General features: G+C 36.0%; 1 protein-coding gene across 1 annotated transcript in view; it reads right to left on the minus strand.

The window, feature by feature from the left end:
- Positions 1-19,536: 19,536 nt before the first annotated feature.
- The window catches only part of FAM171B (family with sequence similarity 171 member B), a 68,782-nt gene continuing 63,429 nt past the window's right edge, over positions 19,537-24,889 (minus strand). Inside the window, exons 7-8 of the mRNA XM_036255071.1 lie at positions 22,032-22,155; positions 19,537-21,788 (exon numbers count right to left, since the gene is read on the minus strand). Coding sequence (XP_036110964.1) covers positions 20,447-21,788; positions 22,032-22,155 — 1,466 coding nt within the window. The 3' untranslated portion in view covers positions 19,537-20,446. The remainder of the gene's footprint in view (positions 21,789-22,031; positions 22,156-24,889) is intronic.

Below are 24,889 nucleotides of genomic sequence, written 5' to 3' on the forward strand. Positions count from 1 at the left end.
GTTGCACTATTGAATTAAGGAGACAAGTGGCCATATAGGAGGGGGATATTTTTAAACGTGGTGTTAGAAAATGAAAGAAAGAAAATGTAATCAACTTGTAGGAATTGGTCAAGTAAGATCACAACTGAAGATCGTGGGTGCCTCCATGACCTTAGCTAGGAGAGTTTTAGTGGAGTGGTGGGAGCAAAGTCCAGATTGGATGGGTTGAGGAGAGAATGCAGGGGAGGGTGTGGAAACACGGAGCATACGTAACTCTAGAAAGGAGATGATGGATGAGAGGAGAGAGAAAAATAGTTGGAAGGGGATGCTTGTTTCAGGGATTTTTTAAAAACTGAGACTTGAACATGTTTAAATGTCACTGTAAGCTGGTGTATGTGTGAATTGATAACAACAGAAGGATCTAGAGCACATGTGGTGGGACAGGATCCAGGGACACATCTTCTAAAACAGGAGGAAGAAGGGGGAGTCTTACAGATGTAGGCAGGTTTGAATCTTGGCTGGCAAGAGGTGGTGACGGTACAGGCTGGGTCAGCAGAGAGTGAATAGAGGTCTTGAGGTCTTTGGAAAAGGATTAAAGAAACTTATTTTCTTCAGGGATATGGAAAGTGAACTGAGTAGTGGAATTTGATGGAAATCCAGGCAGTTTTAAGGTTCATTTAAGTTTGTTGGCTCTGAATTTGTATGATGTTACCAATCCAACTTATTTGGATGATTTTTAGCTGCACAAAGCAATCTATGTGCAACCATGGAGAATTGGAGAGTTGAATTCATTTATGGTTGGCATTTGGGTAGGCAGTTTTAATGAAAGGAACATGAATGAGAAAGTTTGGGGCCTCAACAGGTAGACAACAAGGAGATAGATTCAAAATCTAGACTAGATTAGAAGAAAATATAGGAGAAGGCTGACACCAGGCAAAATAAATGAGTAAACAAATCAGAGGACAAAGATTGGTCAAACAAGGGTGCTTAGGCAGGCGCGCTGCAGCACGAGAAGTTTGGGCCAGAGAAAGCAATGGCTGGAGAGATTCCGGAGGTGGGTGGGCCTCACAGACATTCATGTTCTTCAGCAGGAGTTACGAAGAAGTTGGCAAACCTGTTGCCAAATCCTCAGGGAGAGAGTGTCTACATTGTCTACAGAGGAGGGGGCATAAAGGGAGAGGCATAAAGAAATGGCAAGCCCCTCGAGGGAACTGGCATTTTTATAAGAATGTTGGCAGCGGTGACCTGAAAATGGCAACATGGAGTACAAGGAAAATTGATCCCACCCCTCAATCCTGCTCATTCTGTAAGGACAGTATGAGAAAATACATGCTTTTCGGACGGGTGCAGGCAAGTGGAGGAACAGAGGTTAAGGCAAGAGGGGAGGCAGGCAGTGAAGTAGTTTATGAAAAGTCTCAGGCGTAGGGCACTCATGGTAGCGAAATGAGAAGTCCAGAGGAAGAATGTAGGAGTGTGTGTTGGGTGAAAAAGCAAGTTGTTAGGGGAGAAGAAAGAACATACAAAGTAGCGTAGAGCTAAGAATAAGAGGAAACAAGACAGGACTTAATTTGAAAAGTGACCAAGCAAAGGGAGTTGGAGGCAGAGCGTTGAGAGCATTAGTCCCTGTGGCCAGGTGGAGAGACCCACAGGTGGAGGTGAGTTTCAGCACTTGGTGCTCCTTACCCTCAGTTTATCAGGGGCAAATTCACAAGGCCCAATCATATGGCATAAAGGTCCGTGTTCTCTTAATTTCCCTTAGCCCTTCGTCAGAGTTTAAGAGCTGAAAGAATTTTTGGAGATCATGTTTTCTTTATGAGAAGAATGAAGTTTAAAGGGTTTTAATGTTTCATCCAAAATAAGGGGCCAGAATTTGAGGGAAAAATGCACATTACCTTGCTTCTAGTCTGATGTTCTCTTTCTCTCTCTTCCTGTCTCTTCCTGTCTCTCTCTCTCTCTCTCTCTCTTCCTGTCTCTCTCTCTCTCTCTCTCTCTCTCTCTCTCTCTCTCTCTCTCTAGTGAGGGAGTATTATACTATTATTCCATTTTAAACACTTTTTTTTGGCTAAAACATATTTTCTGGAGCCCTGGCTGGTGTGGCTCAGTTGGTTGGGGCATTGTCCAGTACACCAAAAGGTCACAGGTTTGATTCCTGGTCAGGGCACATACCCAAATTGTGCATACAGGAGGCAGTTTATCGATGTTTCTCTCTCACATTGATATTTCTCTCTCTTTCCTTCTCCCTTCCATGCTTTCTAACATCAATAAGAACATATCCTCAAATGAGGATTGAAAAAATATTTTTTAAAGAATATTTTCTGGTGTTTATATAGGCAAAATATTGTTCTTAACAATGGTGTTATATAAATAACATTTACAGAGTAAGGATTATACTGAGCGAACACCTTTAAAGTAGTATCATCATTGATTTCTACATATATAATGTGTGCTGCTTGTACATATGGTGGTAAATATTTTATTCCAAGAAGCCATTATAATGAAATATTCAGAGGTACATGTTTGCAGGAATAGTTCCAAAAGCAATTAGAAGATTAAAAACTGATAGAACTGCTTTTTTCTAAGTGACGGCTGCTGTGAAATAAGTTCTACTTCAGTGCAATGTGTTCTTTGAAGAGGAAAATCATTTTTTTAAGTTAAAATGTCACTATTATTGGGAAAGTGACTGATCTCTCTGGGGGCTGAGTCAGCATTCATCAAGCTTGACTAGAAAACATTTATTCATATAAAAGACAATTTGGCGTATGGCAAAGGTTTAAATCACTGGAGAGACTCTAGTGTTTGAAAGTTGGATTTCAGTTTGTAAATAAATTGTTCTGCTTTGTGGCCATCTGTTTCATAATCAAAACACATCTCTAAGATGTATGCCTGTCCAAAAAATTGAAATCCTGAGAATAAGTACTGTAAGATGTAACAGTAAAGATCAAATTGTGTTTAAACACAACTTTAATATAGTAGTCATATGCTAGTATATCATCTTTATAGTACAAAGGAGCAAAGTAGCAGAGAAAATTAAATATTTTAAGTAGTTGCTTTTATTTGAAAAATGTCAGTAATGAGATAGAAGTATGTTTCAGTAATATTTCAATAGTATCTGAATAAGACAATCAAGGTCTACTGACAAAAATTCCTCCTTTCCAAAATATAAGTTACAACTTTAAGAGAAATGTGCAAAATAATAAAAAAGTTGTTTTTACAATTTATAAACTAAAATACAATAGTTGTTCTTTCAAAGTTTCACGTAACCACATTACTGATTATTTAAAATAAAAATAATGCCCTGGTCGGTTTGGCTCAGCAGTTAAGAACATCGGCCTGCGGACCAATGAGTCCCGGGTTTGATTCTAGTCAAGGGCAAGTACCTCGGTTGTGGTCCATCTGGCCCTGGCTGGGTCGTGTGGGAGGCATCAATCAGTGTGTCTCTCTCACATCGATGTTTCTTTCTCTTCCTCTCCCTCTCCCTCCCTCCCACACTATCTGAAGATAAATAGAAAAATATCCTCGAGTGAGGAATAAAAAATAAATAAAATTAAAATAACAATTTTCTTCTTTACTAGTTTTTCTCATTATTATGGATACTGATTTGAAAGTGCTAAGATTCTAAATGTTTATTACAGAAGAAAAATAGAATAAAACAGTAAGGTTATGGTTTCAATGCAAATTTTCATAAAATTAGTTATTTTGAAGAAAAATGAAAATTATTAAAATACCTTGATCCTAATTATTTCAGTTTTTATAATGATAATTATATAATTACTTCAAAATGAAATAATGAAGCCATATATATGAGGCATGGATTTTGAAAATAAATTATGGTACTAGAACTGATTTGTATTCTTCTGTTTATGATTTCTATTTAAATTTATTGAGACTTGTTTTGGGTCCCAACATGTGGTTTATCTTTGAGAATGTTTCATGTGCCCTTGAGAACTATATTTATTCTATTACTTTGGGGTGAAAAGTTCTCGAAATATCTATTAAGATCATCTGTTTAATGTGTGACTTAGGCCAAAGTTTTCTTATTCACCTTCTGTTAGACTGATCTATTCATTGGTATAAGTGGGCTTGTAAAGGCTCCTACTATTCTTGTGTTGTTGCCTCTTTCCACTTCTAGGACTATTACTAATGACTCTATATATTTTGGTGTTCCATAATTATCTTTTTTTAAAATATTTTCTCGTCACTGAATTTATTGGAATGACATTGGTTAATAAAATTATATAGGTTCCAGGTGTACAATTCTGTAATACATCACCTATATATTTTATTGTATTTTTACCACCCCAAATCCAGTCTCCTTCTATCATCAGTTTTCTCCCCTTCTCCCCTCTTCCACTTCCTCCAACCCCCTTTCCCACTGATAATCACCATACTGTTGTCTGTGTCTATGCGGTTGTGTTTTGTTTTGTTTTTTTCTTAATCCCTTCACCTTTTTCAGCCAGCTTTCCACCCCTATCCTTTCTGATAGAAGGCAATCTGTTCTCTGTATTTATGAGTCTGTTTCTATTTTGTTTGTTAGTTTATTTTGTTCATTAGATTCCACATATAAGTGAAATTTTATGGTAATTGTCTTTCTCTGACTGGCTTATTTCACTTAGCATAATACTAAGGTCCATTCATGCAGTCCCAAGGGTAAGATGTCCTTCATTTTTATGCCAAGAAGCATTACATTGTGTAAATGTACCACCACTTTTTTATCCACTCTTTACTGATGGACACTTGGGCTGCTTCCAAATCTTGTCTGTTGTAAATAGCATTTCTATGAACATAGGGGTGCATATATTCTTTAAAATTAGTGTTTTGAGTCTCTTCAGATAAATTCCCAGAAGTGGAATTGCTGGGTCATAAGGCAGTTCCATTTTTAATTTTTTGAGGTAATTCCATACTGCTTTCCACAGTGGCTGCACCACTTTGCATTCCCAATAGTACAATAGTACCCAAGGGTTCCCTTTTCTCCACATCCTCGCCAACACTTGTTGTTTGTTGATTTATTGATGATGGCCATCTGACAGGTGTGAGGTGATAATCTTATTGTGGTTTTAATTTATATTTCTCTGATGAGTAGTAACATTGAGCATCTCTTCATATGTCTCTTGGCTAACTATATGTCCTCTTTGGAGAAGTGTCTATTCTTTTTCTTTGTACATTTATTAATTGGATTGTTTGTAATTTTGGTGTTGAGTTTTATAAGCTGTTCATAAATTTTGGGTATTAACCCCTTATCAGATGTATCATTGAAAAATTTGTTCTCCCATTCAGTGGGTTGTCTTTTCATTTTGTTGATGGTTTAGTTTAATGTAGTGCCATTTGTTGATTTTTTTTCTTTTGTTTTTCTTGTCTGAGGAGATATATCAGAAAAAAATTATTGCTATGATAAATGTCTGAGATTTCATGCCTATGCTTTCTTCTAGGATTTTTATGGTTTTAAGTCTATGATTTAAGTCTTTAATCCATTTGAGTTCATTCTTGTGTATAATGGAAAAAGTGGTCTAGTTTCTTTTCTTTTCCATGTATCTGTCCAATTTTACCAACACCATTTATTAAATGAATTATCTTTTACTCCATTGTATGTTGTTGCCTCCTTTGTCAAATATTAATTGACCATAGAGGCATGGGTTTATTTCTGGGCTCTCTATTCTGTCCCACTGATTTATATGTCTGTTTTTATGCCAGTACCATGCTGTTTTGATTTCTATGGTCTTGTCATATAATTTGGTATGAGGTAGCATGATTCCTTTAACTTTCTTCTTTCTCAAGATTGCTGTTGGTATTTGAGGTCTTTTGTGGTTCCATATAAATTTTTGGAGTATTTTTTCTAGTTCTGTGAAATAGAGATTGGTAAAATTGACAGGAAATGTATAGAATCTATATAGATGGCTTTGGGTAGTATGAATATTTTAATAATATTAATTAATTCTATCCATGAACATGGTATACATGTTTATTTATTTGTATCATCTTCAGTTTCTTTCTTCAGTGTTTTGTAATTTTCCAAGTACTGGTATTTTACATGCTTGGTTAAATTTATTACAAGTTTGCTTTATGTTTTTTTAGTGCAATTGTAAATGGAATTGCTTTCTTAGTTTTCTTTCTGATAGTTCATCGTTGGTGTATAAAAATGGAACTGATAGCCCTGGCAGGTTTGGCTCAGTGGTTGGAGCATCAGCCTGCAGACCAGAAAGTCCAGGGTTCGGTTCCCGCTAAGGGCATGTACAAAAAAAAAAATGGAACTGATTTCTGGATATTTATTGTATTCTGCTACTTTACTGAATTGATTTATCAGTTCTAGTAATTTTTTGGTGGAATCTTTAAGGTTCACTATGTACAATATTATTTCATCTGCCAATAATGACAGTTTTATTTCTTTGTTTCCAGTTTGGATGACTTTTATTTCTTCTTTTTGTCTAAGACTTTCAGTACTATGTTGAATAGAGTGGTGAAAGAGGACATTCCTGTCTTGTTTCCTATCTTAAGGAGAATGCTTGTAACTTTTGCCCATTGAGTATGATGTTGCCTGTGGGTTTGTCACATATGGCCTTTGTTGCGCTGGGATATGTTCCCTCTATTTCCACTTTGATTAGAGTTTTTATCATTAATGGGTCCTGGATTTTATCAAATGCGTTTTGTGCATCTATTGATATGATACTGTGGTTTTTATATTTTGTTTTATGTGGTGCCTAATGTTTATTGATTTGCAGTTATTGTACGAACCTTGCATCCATAAATCCCACTTAATCATGGTGTATGGTCTTTTTAATGTATTGCTGGATCCAGCTTGCTAATATTATGTTGAGGATTTTAGTATCTATATTCATCAGAGATATTGGCCTATAATTATTTTCTTTGTAGTGTTATTATCTGGTTTTGGAATTAGGATAATACTGGCTTTGTAAAATGAGCTTGGAAATCTTACCTCCTCTTGAATTTTTTGGAATAGTTTGAGAAGGATAGGAGTTAGTTCTTTGAATATTTGGTAAAATTCCCCTATGTAGCTATCCAGTTCAGGACTTTTGTTTGTTGGAAGTTTTTGTTTGTTTCTTTGTTTTACTGCTTTAATTCTACTTGTTGTAATCTGTTTATTCAGATTTTCTGATTCTTCCTAATTCAGTTTTGGAAGAATTTTATGTTTCTAGGAATTTATCCATTTCTTCCAGATTGTCCAAATTATTGGCATACAGTTGCTCATAATATTTTCTTACAATCCTTTGTATTTCTGTGTATTTCTCTTTCATTTCTGATTTTATTTATTTGGGTCATCTCTTTTTCTTGATGAGTTTGGTTAATGGTTTGTCAATCTTGTTCATCTTTTCAAAGAACCAGTTCATGATTTCATTGACCTTTTTATTGTTTTTTTAGACTCTATTTTGTTTATCTTTGCTCTGATCTTTATTTAATTTCCTTCTTACCCTGTTTTTTTGTTTTTTGTTTTTTTTCCGTTTAACCCTCACCCGATACTTTTCTATTTATCATTACATAGGGTGGGAGGGAGAAAGAGAGAGAGAGAGAGAAACATCCATGTGAGAGAGACACATTGACTGGCTGCCTCCAGCACAACCCGACCAGGATCAGGAACGAACTGTAATCAAGGTATATGCCCTTGACTGGAATCAAACCTGCAACTCTTTGGTCTGCAGGCCTACACTCTAATCACTTAGCCAAACTGACCAGGGCTGGACTTTTTTTTTTTTTTTTAATATGTTTTTATTGATTTTTTTTAGAGAGAGAGGAAAGAAGAGAGAGATAGAAGCATCAATGTGAGAGAGATACATGGATCAGCTGCCTCCTGCATGCCCTAAACTGGGGATCAAGCTCACAACCTGGGCATGTGCCCTGACCAGGAATTGAATCAGGACCTCTCAGTCCATGGGATGACATGCAACCAACTGAGCCACACCAGCTGGGCTCATCCAGGGCTTTGTTGTTCTTTTTTCATATCGTCTTGATGGATAATCTCCTTTATTATTATAAAATGTTAATCTTTTTCTCTTATCTTTTTTGTTTTGAAGTATATTTCATCTGATATAAGTATGGCTATACCTGCTTTTCACTGGATACTATTTGCTTAGAGTATCATCTTATACCTCTTCATTTAGAGCCTTTATTTGTCTTTGGAGTTGACATGGGTCTCAGGAAAGCAACATTTAGTTGCATCTTTTTTATAAATCCATCCAGTTACTCTGTGCCTTTTGATTGATGGATTCAATCCATTTATATTGAGGGTAATTATTGATATGTGATGACTTAATACTACCATTTTATTTTTTGTGTTCTGATTGCTGTGTATCTTCATAGTTTTTTTTCCCCTATCTTTCTATCTGCTATTGTAGTCTGGGGGAGCTTCTATTATGTTTTTCTCCCTTTCTTTTTTTTTATATTTTATTTCTCAGCTGTAAATTTTTATTTTGTGGTTGTAACATTAGGTTTGTATAAAATGTCTCAGAGATAAACTAGTCCTTCTTTTTATAGCATCATATCTTCATTTGCCTATACTTTTTTCATCCTTTTACTTCTCTTTTAAGTTTTAGTTGTTACAAATTATGCTTTTTTATGTTGTATTCTTTACCAAGTTGAAGTATAGTTATTTTTCATGCTTTTTCTTTTGAATTTTTGTTATAATAAGTGTTTCGCACCCTATTCTTATGATTTTTTGTTTCTCTCTGTCTGTAACCTTACTGAAAGTTTTGTGTACTTTTGTCTTTTTGTTTCAGATAGAATTGCTCCTTTTAACATTTCTTGTAATGCAGGTCTCATGGTGGTAAATTCCCTCAGCTTTATGTCTTTCTGTGAAAGCCTTGATTTCTCCTTTAGATATAAAGAATAACTTGGCTAAAGATATTATTTTTGACTAGTGATTTCCATCTTTAGGTATTTTCAAGGCATCATTCCACTCTTTCCTGGCCTGTGGCATTTCTGTTGATAAATCTTATGATAACTTTATGGGGTTTCCTTTGTAGGTTATTATTGTCTTTTTTCCCTAGCTGCCTTAAGAATGTTTGCTTTATTATTAATTGTTGACAGTTTTAACACATCTTTGAGAAGGCCTTCTTGCATTGAGATAATAAGGTGTTCTATTAGCTTCTTGTACCTGAATGTCCAGTTCCTTCCCCAGATTTGGGAAGTTCTCATTGATTGTTTCTTCGCATATGTTCTCTGTTCCATTCTTCTTCTCTTCTTCTTAGGGAATACCCATTATGTTTATGTTGTTTTTCTAATGAGGTCAGATAATTCTTTCTTTTTTTTTTTTTTTTTTGACTCATAATAATTTGTTTATTTTTAAAATCTTCCTGTCCTAATCATTCTTTTTTTATTTAATTAATTTATTTTTGTTACAGATGTTTCTCCTTTTCCCCCCATTGACAACCTCCTCCCATTCCCGCCCCTACCTCCAGCATTGTTGTCTATGTCCATTGGTTATGCATACATGCATATAAGTTCTTTGGTTTATCTCTTCCCTCTCCCTCATCCCCTCCTCTGAAGTTTGTCAGTCTGAACCCTACTTCTATGTCTCTGGGTCTATTTTGTTCATCACCTTATTTTGTTCATTATATTCTACAAATAATTAAGATCATGTGATACTTGTCTTTCTCTGATTGGCTTATTTTGCTTAGCATAATACTCTTCAGATCCCTCCATGTTGTCTCAAAGCATAAGAGATCTTTTTCTTACAAGTGCATAGTATTCCATTGTGTACATGTACCACAGCTTTTTTATCTACTCATCTATTGATGGACACTTGGGCTGTTTCCAGATCTTAGCGATTGTAAATAGTACTACTATGGACGTAGGGGTACATATATTCTTTCTGATTGGTGTTTCGGGCTTCTTAGGATATATTTCTAGTAGTGGGATCACTGGGTCAAATGGCAGTTCCATTTTTAATTTTTTGAGGAAACACCTATCGTTTTCTATAGTGGCTTCACCAGTCTGCATTCCCACCAGGAGTGTACTAGAGTCCCCTTTTCTCCACACCCTTGCCAGGACTTGTTGTTTGATGATGTGTTGATGGAGTTCTTTCATTTTCTAAAAATCTTAGTTCTTGCTCCTCTTCCATCTAAAGTATTTCTAGATTTCTATCATTGAGCTCACTAATTCTCTATTCCAATCCTTTCTAATTCGGCCTTCATCTCATTTATTGAGTTCTTCAACACCAGATTTTCTATTGTTATTTTTTTATAGTTTTGATGTCTTTGAAAAAGTACTCCTTCTGTCGTTAATTTTATTCTTGAGCTCATTGAGCTCCTTTTCTGTGTTGTCTTGTAGCTTTTTGGGTTTCTTCATGATTGCTATTTTGAATCCTCTATTATTTAGATCACAATCTTTCATGACTTTGAGTTTGGTTTCCGGAGAACTGTCACTTTTTTTCTGTGTTACCATGTTACTTTGGTTATTCATGGTGCTTGATGATTTGTACCACTGCTGGCACATTTGAAATAGTAAACACCTTTCTTTTAGGTAACATTTTGATTTTAGCAATTCAGCAAGTTGATAATTAGAGGTATTTTTTGTTTGTTTGTTTTCAGTAGATGGTGTTATAGCCCAAGATTTTGTTTTCTCGTACCTGTACTACTTGCTCCTCTGAAGTCATAGTGGAAGGGTGCTGTGTGGTGGGTGCCATGTGGTGGGTGCCATGGTGTGGGGACTGCACTCTGACTCCTCCGTCACTACTGCATTTACTGGGGCCACGAGCTCAGCCATGGCAGGTGGGAACTGCATCTGCAGTCACTGTCCCTGTTCTTTGCCCATCCTGCCTCCATACATTCTAATACACCCACCTTCCCATGTATCAATGTGTTGGATCTCTCTGGCATCCTCGTGTGTTCAGAGAAAAGTGTGTTGGATATAGATATCCAACTAGCTGTAGATTCATGGGGAGATACAAAGGGGTTGTCTCACTGTGCCATGATGCTGACATTACTCCCACATAGGTATATTTTGAAACCTTTACTTTGGGCTTTCAAGAAAGTATTAGTTTCAAGAAGTAAGTCAATAACTACATAGAAAATGTAAATTGGATACAACTGTTCAGAAAACCAGTTAGCTACTCACCATGCTATTGAGTCTCTGTTCCAAGGGACAGAGAGAGTCCTCATCCTCAAAAAACTTAATATCTACTGAGGAAGGGAGTTAAGTAGGCAACTTACATGATTTCAGATAGTGAGATTAAACAGAAGAAACAAGGGCAGGATAATATGCTAGGAAGTGCCAACAAACCGGAAGTCAGAAGCCAACTTTGATGGGATGAGAGAAGTTCTCAGGAATCCAGCAGCAACCTGAATAACAATTATCAGAAACAGGAAAGAACATTCCAGAGAGGGAAGGGCAAGTGTAATATCCCAAAGCTGAAAACATCTTGGAAGTTTGATGGAATTTTTTTTAAAGTGTCCTTAGAATATACTATTCCAGTGTGGGGAACAGCAGTAGGACCACATTTACATTAGAAAGATACGTATTAGTTACTAGGTTTCCAAATCGAGCTCATCATCAAAATCATACGTATCTTCTGACACATTTTTGTGGGCCTACCTATTCAGAATTTCTGAAAACAGGACCCAAGAATATTTTTTAAAAATTCCTGCCCTGGTCAGCGTGCCTCAGTTGGTTGGAGCGTCCACCCAGACACCAAAAGTTGGTGCGTTCAATCCCTAGTTGGGGCACATATGAAAGGCAACCAATCTCTGTTCCTCTCTCCCCTTTTCTTTCCTTCAAATCAATAAAAACATATCCTTAGGTGAGGATTAAAAACATTTTCTTTAAAAAATTCCTTATGTGACACCGCTACTAAGTCTGAAGAAGACTGACAAAACACTACAGGCTAGGGAAATGGACTATAATGTAAAATTAAAATAAAAAAACCAAAGTGAGGCAACTGATCAAAGAATAGCTATTTGGAAAGTAATGACTTAGGCAGGAACCCAAATGTTTTGATTATGGGGTGAAGGCAAAAGTTTATGAGAAAGGGAAGGAAAATAATTACATGAATTGAAGGAAAGAGTTTCTATGGGTGCTAATAAACCAAGGAAGGCATTTCTATAAGTAGAAATAAGTTTTTCTTTAGCTATATATAGGGGGCTAAATTCTTAAGAACGTCCTTAAGAATTCTCAGTCCTGTATTCAGAATGTCTGTGTCCCTGTTAATTCTACAAACAGTTGTTTGGAAGACAGTTGTACTCTGGCCAAGTCCAGAGGTTATTTAGCCCAGTTCAAACATTGCAGAGATTCAAGGAGTAGATGTGCAATGCAGTTCCACTGGAATGGCTGCCCTGAGTTCATTTTAAAATGGCTCCACTTATGCCATTTTTTTACAGATGATAAACATGAAAGTATTATCTATAAACATCTATAAATAAAAGTTAACTGCACTCCCTTGTTCAGAACAATGTTTTACTGCTGCAGACTACAGAAAATATTCTCCAGCTGTAATCAACATTTTTTAAAATGGAATAACAATCTCTGGATTAAAAGAGCAAGAGGTAAAGAGTTCAAATTACTGAGAGAAAGAAAGAATAAAGTGGACTGAAATGAAGGAAATTTGATTCCTGTCAGATTTTGGCTTCTACCTGGCCTTGTGTCCTGGGATGAGCCACCAACCCTCTCTAACCTTCATTTCTGCATAAATAAGAGGATCTCTGAATTTTCTTTCAGTCCTTAAACGCTAGGCCTCTCTGCGAAAGGATTAATTCTTATTCCCAAATCACCTGGAGCGTCACTACACCATTTCCCCCAACGCTTCTCCTCGTGTACACGAGGCCAGAGCAGCAATCTGATCATAGAAAGATGCCTGTGTCCCCCTATTGCAGACACCTCCAAACTTTACCAGTGACCCTGCTGTCCCCCAATACAAGTTTCTAGGAGGAAGGAGTTACCAGTAAAGTGCTCCCTTTACCACCGGCACAGGAGGTAAGGTGAGGGCATAGCTCCCTTGGTAAATACCTCCCTTTACCACTGGCACAGGAGGGAAGGTGAGGGCATAGCTCCCTTGGTAAATACCTCCCTTTACCACTGGCACAGGAGGTGAGGTGAGGGCATAGCTCCCTTGGTAAATACCTCCTCCACAGGTAGGACACTCCTCTGCTTCCGGAGCTCCTCTCCCGTCAATGAAGCGGAGTGGGGTTGGGCGGGAGGTTAGCAGCCTTCTGCTGGAGGGCAGCTCTCAGCAAACCCTTCCCAGAGATGGTTGGCCTGATAATTGAAGGTTCTCTGGACTTAAAACACATGCTTTGGTGTTGTTTGTTTGTTTGTTTCATGGACTTGAGTCTTCCGGTTAACTGGAAAGCTCCTACTCAAATCTCAGTCTTGTCTCTTACATATTTTAGAATACAGTCAAAATATCAAAGAGATCAACAAGAAAATACAAGTTTTCTAGAAACTTATTTTTTTCTGAAGCAAGAAATATAATTAAATACTTTGAAATTATATAATTTATACTTTAGATTAATAAAAATCTAGGTGAAAAAAAACAACAAAAATTTAGGAAAAAACCTACTGGGGTGATGTTTAGAATAACCCAGTTACCTCTGATTCATGAATCACTGGATAACATGCCCATAAAATCCCGCTTCTGCATGCATGCCTGTTCAATAGTTGTTGCTAAATCATTCCAAAGAGCTGACCAGTTACTGAGTTATATGAGATTTAATATAAAGTATGGGAGGTGAGTTATGCATAAGAGCAGCTGAGCAGTGCTACCTCAATCCTCTTAAATCTCCTAAATAATTGTAGTGATTCTCCCCCTCCATGCCTAACGGTCCTGATGAAAAAGCACACAATAGTGGCTGTAAGGAGAACTCTCACATCTGGGGTCTACACTTTGATAATCAACTATCAGTGATATTTGTGTTCATTTGCAGTGATGATAATCAGTTCTTAATTGGAGATAATCCCAGTGGTTAAAGACTCCTTCAACTTTCATTAAGTTCATCAAACATAGTGTCATGGAATGATAACTAATATTTGCCTAGCCTGTGCTATTCCTCTGTACCCCGAGTCTTACATTAGCCATGTAAGGGAGGTATTATTATGACGATTCTCAGACCCATATAACATGAGAAAACAAAAGTCTACTAGACATGTGAAGTGCCATGACTTGAACCCTGGTCCCCTGACTTTTGCTACCCTGTTTGTCAAATACTTATTGAAAACCTATGTTATGAAAAAGCAATAGTAGTAAAGAAAATAGAAAATAGTAGTGAAGAAAGAAATTAACACAAAATAATTATTCACCACTTATTTTAAAATAAGATTCTACTTACAAAAACTGAATTTATACCCAACTTGATGTAAAGAGAAAGTCATATATTTATGAAATTTCAAAGGAAACACAGAAGTCAGTCTCCTTTTTAACTTAAATATACATCATTTTACTTATAAAATTGGATATTTGAATAGAATAGATATTTTGCTTTTATCAATTTATTTATTACACAAATAATAATTTAATGACATCAATGGAAATCTTTTCTCACCCTACATACTCTTTCTGGTTCATCTCACTCACCCATAGCTTCAAATAATCATCTGGAATTCCCCACATCTTGACTGCCTGCATCATGTCTAATACCTGCTGTTACCCTCTAGCCACCCCGAGATTGATTAAAGGTGCACGGGAAGTCTTCTACATGCCCTACTAATATTTATAACTGGGAATATCCAAAAAAATGACAGGTTCCCTCTCAAGCCTTCCCCCAGTCATCCAGTTACCCCAATAATTAGCAATAAACACTAAATGAAACAATAATGAAAATAAACTATCTGTAAAAGTACATGTTAATAAGCATTTATTTATTTAATGGATATAAATCTTTCAGAAGTTATCTAAATTAGAAATCAAAGTTTCAAAATAGTATTTATTACAGAATGCTAGATATTAGAGATAAATGTATTAAGCTGAATATATCTAAAAATACTTTAAAACAAAAAAAGATTTGTATTTTTTAGGCTAAAATATGGGCATATATAAAACAAAAATTATTTTGAGGTATCTACTCGATGTTGCCTAATAGCTACAATTATGCTTTTCAATATATAGTATTTCAGAAATGTTTTTAAGCTGTTCAAGTGTAATAAACCCAGAGACTCCTGGGAATGTAATTATCTGATTTGTTTTGAATCAGACTGTCTGCAGTTAGTCTAGTATGTTAATAAGGTCCACAAGGATTAAAACCAGTCAACACATGAATTATGAAACCTCTAGTAAATCTGAAGGAAAAAACCACTAAATCATTTGGGAAATTGCAGTATCCCTACAGGGCTGTAGAATATCATTTACAGCCATAGCAAGTACAGGTCTGAAAACCAGGAAATATGGGATTCAACCAGGAAAGGTTTTGTCAACAAAGGAATAAAACAACATGTACTTTTCAACATGTGAGTTTTCCCAGCAGAAATCAGAAGATGTTTGTCTACTATAGCAAACAAAGTAGAGAAAAGTATTATAGCAATGTTTCGACCAACACGTACATGTGATCTTTAAACTTAGCTGTTTCATCACAGTTTTTCCCCTAAGAAATGTGCTACATATTTAATGAAAAATGCTTTCCCATCCGTTGTAATTGAGTTTATTAACTTTTTAGTATTTAACATTGCAAACTGATGATTTCTAGATGATTTTTCTCTGTTGAAACGCTGAAAATGCCTTTATACAGAAAAAAAAAACTTAATGGACCTTGAGTTAAAAAACAACAACACTAAACTCAATGATTCTTTTATAGTGTACTTATATTTTAAAAAGGCTAAAATGGGATTTTATTAAGCCGAGATAAAGCAACACTGTGGTATAGTTTAACATTTTTCCAGCATGTAGTTCAAAGGAAGGGTCCCTTGATTAGCTGTGACAATTATCAAGTACTGATTGGTGAATCACTTTTGATAAACTCATTAAAATATCTAACTCCATCCAACTACCTTTTCTATAGTTCTTACATATCAGTCTTCTCATATTGTCCTTCTGAGATGAGAATGTGATGACCAGATCATGAAAATCTCCTGTTTGGTAGCCAAGTTTCTGATTGTGATTTATGAAATGTTTTTTTATTCCAACCAGTTCCCTGAGATGGGGTCCTGCATGACTCTTCCAGGGGCTGCATCATTTGTGTTAAGACTCCAGACTCTCCCAGATGGAGACCAGCCCTGGAACAAAGGCAGCCACAACCTGGCTTGTACTCCACAGGGATCCCCAACTGGCAGTGTCGACTTCAATGCCTGTGTTGGGGACGTCATATCTCCTTTGTATGTGTGAGTGGATTCAGAGCCTAATTCCCATTAGAACTGACCAAATAATATGGTATTTCTAGTATCATGTTAATTTGTTATACAAAATGTCTAAAAACATGGTACTCGGGATAATGATTGTAAAGATACTATAAAGCCCAAAATACAAATGTCCTGAACTGAAGTATTGTTCAATTAATTAAGCAGAAGGGCTCTTGAAGGAGATCCAACATTCTAAGTATAAACAGCCTTTGTTATCATTTAGTCTTAGGTTTAAAGTTCAAATAACTTTTTTTTTCGGTACATGCACCTAGCAGGAACCAAACCCGGGACTCTCTGGTCCACAGGCCAACACTCCAACCACTGAGCCGAACTGGCCAGGGCCCAAATAATTATTTTAAAGGTGGGAAGGAGATATTGTATCATTTCTTCACGTAGGTATTTTGGGAATGCCATATATTTTACATGCTATCATTTTATCTTAAGAAGTCTTCTCATTAGAGGAAAAATAATATGTCTATACTCAGCTTTAATAGTAAAAATGTGAACTTTGGAGAATATGACATGCAAAGATAAATCAAGTTCATTATATAAACATGAGGTGTTCAAATATATAATGTTTATTTTACTATAGGGAGTATAATAAATAAAAAGTAATAATTGAATATTTACTAGATTAAATGACAATTTGGAGAGGAATATTTTGTAGATTACCCAAAGTAAACAATGCATCAAGTACATTTTTAGATTTATTTTATTATCGTTAATGAACTATGTTTAACATTTTACAAATCTTCAGATTGTTACAGTTTTCAGCAGTAAATATAGTAGTAAATGACCATAAATATACACTGAAAAATGAGATTCATCTGATGAAAGAGTACAAAAGATAGAAACACTTGGAAACAGGGCAAAATGTCAAATCTAGATCTGAGATGGAAATTAACACAGTCAAATTCTTTACAAAGCCAGTACATGGCACGTGAATAACTCATTCCCTACAAACAAAAATGTAACTTTGACCTTCACCTTTCTGGGAAGTTTTGAGGGATTCTATTTGACCCACAGATCTCTAAAACTCTATATGCATGGATACCAGAGGCCTCAAACACAGAGGAAGTGATCTGAAAAAGATTGCCAAAGCAAAGAAGTGCTTTTATTCCTCAACATTTGTGACCTTCTTGGTGCACTGTGTATTATAAAAGGGTGCAATCCCTATACAACTGCCTAAATCTCATAAAAATGAATTTTATAAAGTCTCAAGATTTTAATATGTATTCAAAAATACATATAGCTGTGCTTTAGTAAATGAATCCATCAGTTAATTGAGGGATAATTTTGCTTTTAAGTATATGCAAAGTATGTACAAAGGATCCACAAATGTCAACAATTTGTGACCAAAATTCTCTAGGTTTATATTTGCAAAAAACTGGGTTGATTTTCAATTTAAAATTTTAACAAAATTGTAAATATTGTAGGTTTAGTATCACATGGGTTAAGAAAAAGTAGATGGCTTCAGCTTTTTAACAGGAAATTTGTGAACTACTCACAAATGAGAAGTTTCACATTTTTAATCATTAGAAAAGATAAATTGCCTATACTTTCCAATTGAGAACAGAATGTGCAGTGTATAAAAAATAAGGTTTTATTCTGAAACAAAAAAATGTATTTTAGAAAAGCCCTTGGGGATACATCTTCCCATTTCCTTTGCACAAGAATGAATAAACAGCATGCCTGGATGGTATACCCTTATATCAACATGTATATTCCACTACTAAGCCAAGAGATGAAACATTTTTAGTTAAAGGTGGAAAATACACATTTAAAATATTGAAGAAGTATAACATTTCACTATATAGTTTCTAACTTCATTCCAACATAATCTATCAATATAAACTAGATTCAAAAAAAGAAATACACAAAAGAGAAATGCCACTTGCATGCAAATTTCACTGTTCCAACATGAATCACTAGGTCTATATTTTTTAATAAAAACTGCACATCTGCTTAAGTTGGCTAAAAGAAAGAAAATGCACATTTAAGAAAGATGTTATATCCGTCTAATAAAGCAAGTCTATATCAAAGGCACTTCAGCAGAGCACTAACTTCTCAACCTTTTCCAAGTCATTTCATTCATGCGCTTTTGATACATCTTCCTGTACAGACCAATATGCCTCCTCTAACTTTGGGCCTTATCACTACACCCCACAAAAATAAAAGTTAGCCTAGGTATTACCAAAACATTTACCTCGTCTATGGATTGAGGTAAAACATAGCAAACTTTTGCCTTGTTCTTGAAGTTCTTTGGGTTAAAACAGAAAGGTAGCAGTATCCTGACAGGTTAGATGCTTCAGAAGTGGTTACAAGGGGGGGAAAAAAACTGGCTGAAGTTGACTCCCTGTGGGAAAAGCTGTAGTCTTTCATTGTACATCCATTTATAATTTGACTAAAGCTCATGTGGCTAATTTTGGTTCTTTGAACTCACATGCCTTGGGTCTCTATGTTGCTCTCATGTTGATTAGTAGAGATGAGAAATAAAGCAAGTTTTTTCCATTTTCCCCCTAAGGAAAAGGGGGATCTATTTCAAACATTTGCCTTCATGGAAATTTTAAGAAAAGTGGAATTTGATTTTAATTAACAAAGAGATTAATTTTTAGGACATATAAATGATAATTCAGAGTTGAAGACACTTATAATTAAAAACAGCTGAATGTATTCACACTAAATTCTTTGCTAGGATGAACATATTACTTCCAAAACAGGGAAAGGGGTGTTGCAAAGGCTACAACTCACTTCCAAAAAAAGGCTTTTACTTTTCCCATGAAATCGAAACTGTTCTTCTCAAACATCTCTTATGAATGTTAACAGAAAAAAAAAAAAGAGATCTACACATATACCTAATATCCCAAAGATATTTTTGAGTCTCTGGGAAATGGCATTTCTTTTTTAGCTCATTATTTAAGAAAAAATTGAAATGTTTATTTCCTTTAGCTCCACACATTTTAATTTTTTAATGTTCATAAGAAACTTTAAATTTATTGATTTTTTTAAAAAAATCAGGTTGAATAGCATCTTAATGCCAGAATTTTTAATAGAATATCTTAAAATGATTTTAGCGTTAGCCCTGGCCGGTTTGGCTCAGCGGTTAGAGTGTCCACCTGCGGTCCGGAGAGACCCCGGTTCGGTACCCGCTAAGGGCATGTACCTCGGTTGCAGTTTGTCCCTGGCCCTGGTTGGGTCGTGCAGGTGGTAGCCACTCGATGTGTCCCTTTCACGTCGATGTTTCTCTCTCTTTCTCCTTCCCTCTCTATCTGAGCAAAAAATGGAAAAATGTCCTTGGGTGAGGATTAAAAAAAAAAAAGATTTTAGCTTTACATGTATCAGTGACTCTTAAACTAAAGATAAGGTTTTTTGTTTCTTTGTTGTTGTTTTTTCCAGATTCGTGTAGTTTTCCTTGACAGCTAAGCTCACTTTACTTTTGAGGAAAGGGAAAAGGAAATTTTTAAATAAAAATTTACTTCTCAAATTTCTAAATAACAAATTATCACCTTACCATTTATTCTGCAAAGTTACATTTAAAAAAAAAAACAAATTTCTGGAGTTTCCCTCTCTAACAACCAAGTAGCTTCTTGCCCATCTTACATGAATATGGGATTTACTTTGGGGCAATATACATGATGTTTATAGAAAAAAAATAAAGTAAAAAGAAAGAAAGAAAATGTTGTTTGGCCTTTAAACTCTAAAATTACATAATCAAAAACATGTATTAAGTTATTTTCAAGTGTAAGTAGTGGAGAACTTAATAGTGATATTTCAGAGGAATATGGTGCCTGAAGAATACAGTGTCATTTCTAAATGTTTCACAGGGGTGTTCTCAAAGCAGAAGCCACATTTGTACATGGAAGCAACTTTAGGAGTGCATGCTCCACAATGTTATTTCTTAAGCAAATCAGGGCTAAGATGGTGACTGAGCAATGTTTTCAGATAATTGACATCTTGAGGCTATTTTACATTTTGAACACTTGGATACATCAAATTCAGCACCCACAAATAAATGAAAAGAATAAATCAGAAAAAGCATTCCCTCTCATTACTGAATTACCATTTTCCTATTTACTCTGCTTGAGACATGTCCAGGGACCACTGGATTGTTCAATCTCACCTTCTTAAGAAGTTCCTACTGCAGTTTACAATAAGAAGCAAGAATAAACAGCACAAGAGAGCAGACACACAACCATCCTTGGTGTTAATTTATGGGGATCAGTGGGCGTTCCTCTCGCTTCTTCCAGATATTAGTTTTGCTATCTCTTTTGGCTAGTGGTGGTCTGCCCCTTTTTTTAGTAGGGGATGTATTGGCTTCAAAATCTTCACCAGTGCTTTTTCTTCTTGGGGATTCTTCCCCAGGGTGTTCCATGATAGCTCCACTCCCTCCATCTAGAATGTGCCTTAAAGCTGGGTCCTCCGGGGAGCAGACAGTGGTTCCACTCTCACTGCTACTTAGGTCTAAATCTTCTAAGTAAAGAATCTTAGGCTGATGCATGCTTTTGATGAAAGTTTTCTCCCTCTCGAGTTTTCTACTGGAGTGATGCTCATTCATGTCCACCCCTGAGTCCAGACTCGTGTCATTGCTCTGGGTTCTCTTGCCCTTTTTCAGGTCTATAAAGGAATGCCTCACTTGTGCAACCGGCTTGCCATCAAGAGACACAAACCAGGCTCTGGGATGGGGGGAGGGCTTTCCTTTGGACAGCTCCAGGAGGGTCTGTTCTGAAATTCCTTGAAGCTCTGATGAAAAGGGAGTCATTACAACAGCTTCATTTAGGGTTCCAGGAACAGAAACAGACTCTAGTAAGCTGTTGGAATACCGGCTCCAATCTGAAGTTTGGGATGGCAAGCTCTGTTGACCTTCAAGTGGGATGTTCTCTTCCCTGGCATCTGTAGGCTGTGTATGAGAATGCATTGGCATTTTGGGCAATGTCTGTGTAAAGTTCTCTCTATTTACTGGTTCCATCAATTGGCCATAGACTAATTGTCCCTTTCTTGGCAAAGTAGCTGACTTAGCAGTATGTAACTGCTCTTGAGTGGAGAAAAGGTCAGATGTTTGAAGGATGGCAATGGGCTGGCTGTAGATATGCATAAGCTGTTCAGGAATGTGGGAGCGCCCATATAACTCTTCATTACCTGTGAGATACCTCTTTTCCTCTTGAGCATCACCCAGAGAAGATAGATTGTTATTAATATGCATGAGTTGTTTGGCCCCTACACTGGACTCCAAGGACTGTGTTGGGTTTCTTGAGTAACTATTTTGATTGGCTGACAGAAATGAAACATTTTCATTGTAGATTTTAAAATTGTCCCGAGTTTTTACCACGGAAACTCTTTCTTCTCCTTCTGTCTTTGGTAGTTCCTTTTTTTGCGGGCTGTATGAGGAATTTTTGGCATTGAATAACTGTGACTTATCCTCAGCTTTTAATGCAGTTTTGACTGAACTGATGTGATTTATGTGTGTTGTTGAAGTTGTCTGGTCTCTCTTGAGGACCTCAAGTTTAGTGATATTTCTTTCTCTTTTCTGCGGAGTACCACACTTACCCCTGGAGTAGAAGAGAAGGCAAACAGTGTTTACAACTTATAATCTAGAAGGTTCCTTTAAATATTCATCCCACAATATGTACATTACATAGGCAATGCTGTTAGAATATATCCATTTTTATTTTAACCTTCATAAAGAGTAATCCATTGACTTCTACAAATAAACTTTGTAATACACAGAAGATACTGAGACAATACTATAATTTGATAGTTTTTTGGGTTTTTACACATGAATATTTTCTTACCTGCAATAACAAAGAAGCACAGCAAAAAATCCAATGACAATGACTATCGTTCCTCCCAATATGGCTGTCAGAAACACTGTGTGGTAGGCAGTGATGTCCTTTGGGTCTCCAATTATACCTGAACCTAAATGGTTCAATATAAACAAACAAATTAAACAAAAGGAAAATACACACTTTAGGTCAGATTTTCAAATATGTCCTATCCTGGGTGACACAGACTGAATATGTGTACAAACTTGTATTGGTTTGCTCCCCTCCAAAGGCAGGCTTCCTGTGAGTGGAGAATACCTCCTCTACTCTTAGGGCTTCATCAACTGACGTGCTCTGCCCAGTGAAATGTTAACACCTTAAATTAGGTTGCATGTTGCAGCCCTGCCCACTTAAAAGACCACATAAGGCCCTCTAATATGTGAACAGTATATCCCAGAGAGTTTGTATTACTACAACCTACATTCTGGAATGAGAAAAAATGTTGAACTGAACAAAGCCAAGCCCAAAGGTCATGAAATGTAAGTAACAAATAAACGTTTGTATTGTCAGCCACTGAGACAGCAGATTTGTTACTGCAGCAATGGCTGTTATGGACATTGGTACCAAGATGCTGAAATGCCGCTATAATAACAACAGCCTAAAATATGTGACTTCAGGCCAGGCGGTGAGCAGCGAGGAAACTGCTTCAGTAGGCAATAAAAATGGTAACCCAAGTTATGTGGTGGCATAACCTGGGAGAAAATATTTCCAGTTCATCTGAACTTTGTGCAAAGAAGTTTTGGGATGAAATACAAGTAGTGGGTGTGGCCTTTTACTAGCTGCATTCAATTCAAAAAGAAATTTTAAAGATAAATTCAAAACAGAATTTGCCAAAGTAAGCAGGGAAGAAAGGACTAGACAAAATCCAAAAATTGAAGGACTTGAAGGATTAAAAGTTGCAACTCCTTCAGCCTGGGTTATGGAATAAGAAAATGCCATGATCCCAGTAAGCTGAGCCCAGCGGAGGCACAGCTGACCTGGCCCACTTCCCCTTTTATATGAGAGCATAGATACGATATGATACTATTCTGATGAGCTTTATTAAACTTCAGTAAAAGCTGACGAATACACTGAAGTGACGAGTGTAGGCTATTAAGAGTGCATGAAAATCAATGCTACCGGGCAACTAATATTGAGATAATCTTTTTAGTATCACTAAGCCTTCATTTTGTTAAAAAATGTACATAACAACTCTACTGATCAGTATCAACTAGACGGTACTATGTATTCAGGTGATGAGAATGGTGAGACAGGAGTTTTCTGGTCACCTCTACCAAGAGAAAACATCCAGAATGATGTTTATAGAAGAGCACTAGAAGGGACTGAGGGTCATGAGGTTCTTAAATTTATCCTTTTCATTTTGCATCATCTCATTTAATAAAAGTCAAGTTAACAGTAATAGTAAGGGACTTGGAGAAGCATACAGACTGTGCAGCCAGAATGCCTGAAATGGAACCCCTGGTCTCACCATTTATTTCTATGTGGCCTTGGGGAAGTTTCATTTCTTTGTGTCTCAGCTCACGGCTGTCATACGTAACCCATGTGGTTTGTTTAGGATTAAATGAGTTAATACTTAGAACAGTGCTTAGCACATGATAGGCACTCAGTAAGTGTTGGCTATACTACACTGTTGCATAACTTCAAGGTCATGTTAGAACAGGCACTCCAGAATTGGCCACACTTTCATATATGGTTACTAATAATAAAGTGTTCATCATATCTAATAGGCAACCAAGTACATTACATAATATGAAATTTCTTCAAACAAAAAAGAAATAAGAGTAACAATTCTATCTATGGATTCTTATTCAGCTGCAAAGGAATAAAGTTTGATTATAACTGGGTGAAATTCAATTTCTGCTCTAAGATTATAAGAGCACGTTTTCACAATACAGTAATGCTAGCAATTTTCACGCCACAGGATTCCAACAAAATTCACTTTTGGAAAGAGGAAGCTGATACTGTTGGGTTTGCCCCAAATCCTATATATACGATAAGAGCAAAAAAGAATGCATCTGCATGTGCCTGTGCCTGTGCGTGAGTGTGTGTGTGTGTGTGTGTGTGTGTGTACATATGCTTAGATGGGGATAGAAATGTAGAATATTAACAATATATTTTCAAAATTGAAATACATTTGAAAATGAATATTTTAAAACATTAATGAGCAATTGTTTATTACATTCTATACATACCTGCATAGTTACCTAAAACAATCTATGAAAAACTAATTTCTTGTGCTTAATATTTTTTCTAGAAATTCTAGAATTCTATTTAAGATTTATTTTAAAAAGATTTATATATTAACCAAATTACTACTAAACTAGCCCATCATAGGACCAACTTTGATTTTACAGTAACACATCCTAGAATGTTTTGGGATATTAAGGGCCATCATATCCAACAATCACCATTTAAAAACAAGAAAACTAATACTCAGATGGATAAATACCTATTTCCAACTCACCCTGTTAGTTACTGGCAAAGCCAGAGCTACAGTCAAGTTATCCATATTTCTAATACAGTGTTCCTTAGTCTGTGATACACTTGCAGAATAAAAGCATCACCAGAAGGTATCTAGTCCAATCTAAATAGGAATCCCACACTTCTGTTTCAGTACTCAATTTCACACAAAATCTTTCCCAACATATAAGCTGAAATAAAACCTTAACCTGTTCCAGAAAAGTATTCAGCTTTTATAATTCATAAAGTCATTTATATAAATTGGTTGTTTCAGGTATATGTTTAGTGGAAGGTACACTTCTCTATAAAACCCAGTACTCCTTGGGCTATTTTTATTAGAAATAAAATAACTTGGATTTAGTTGAGTT

This window comes from Molossus molossus, unplaced genomic scaffold (genome assembly GCF_014108415.1).
Source record: "Molossus molossus isolate mMolMol1 unplaced genomic scaffold, mMolMol1.p scaffold_m16_p_11, whole genome shotgun sequence".
NCBI lineage: Eukaryota > Metazoa > Chordata > Mammalia > Chiroptera > Molossidae > Molossus > Molossus molossus.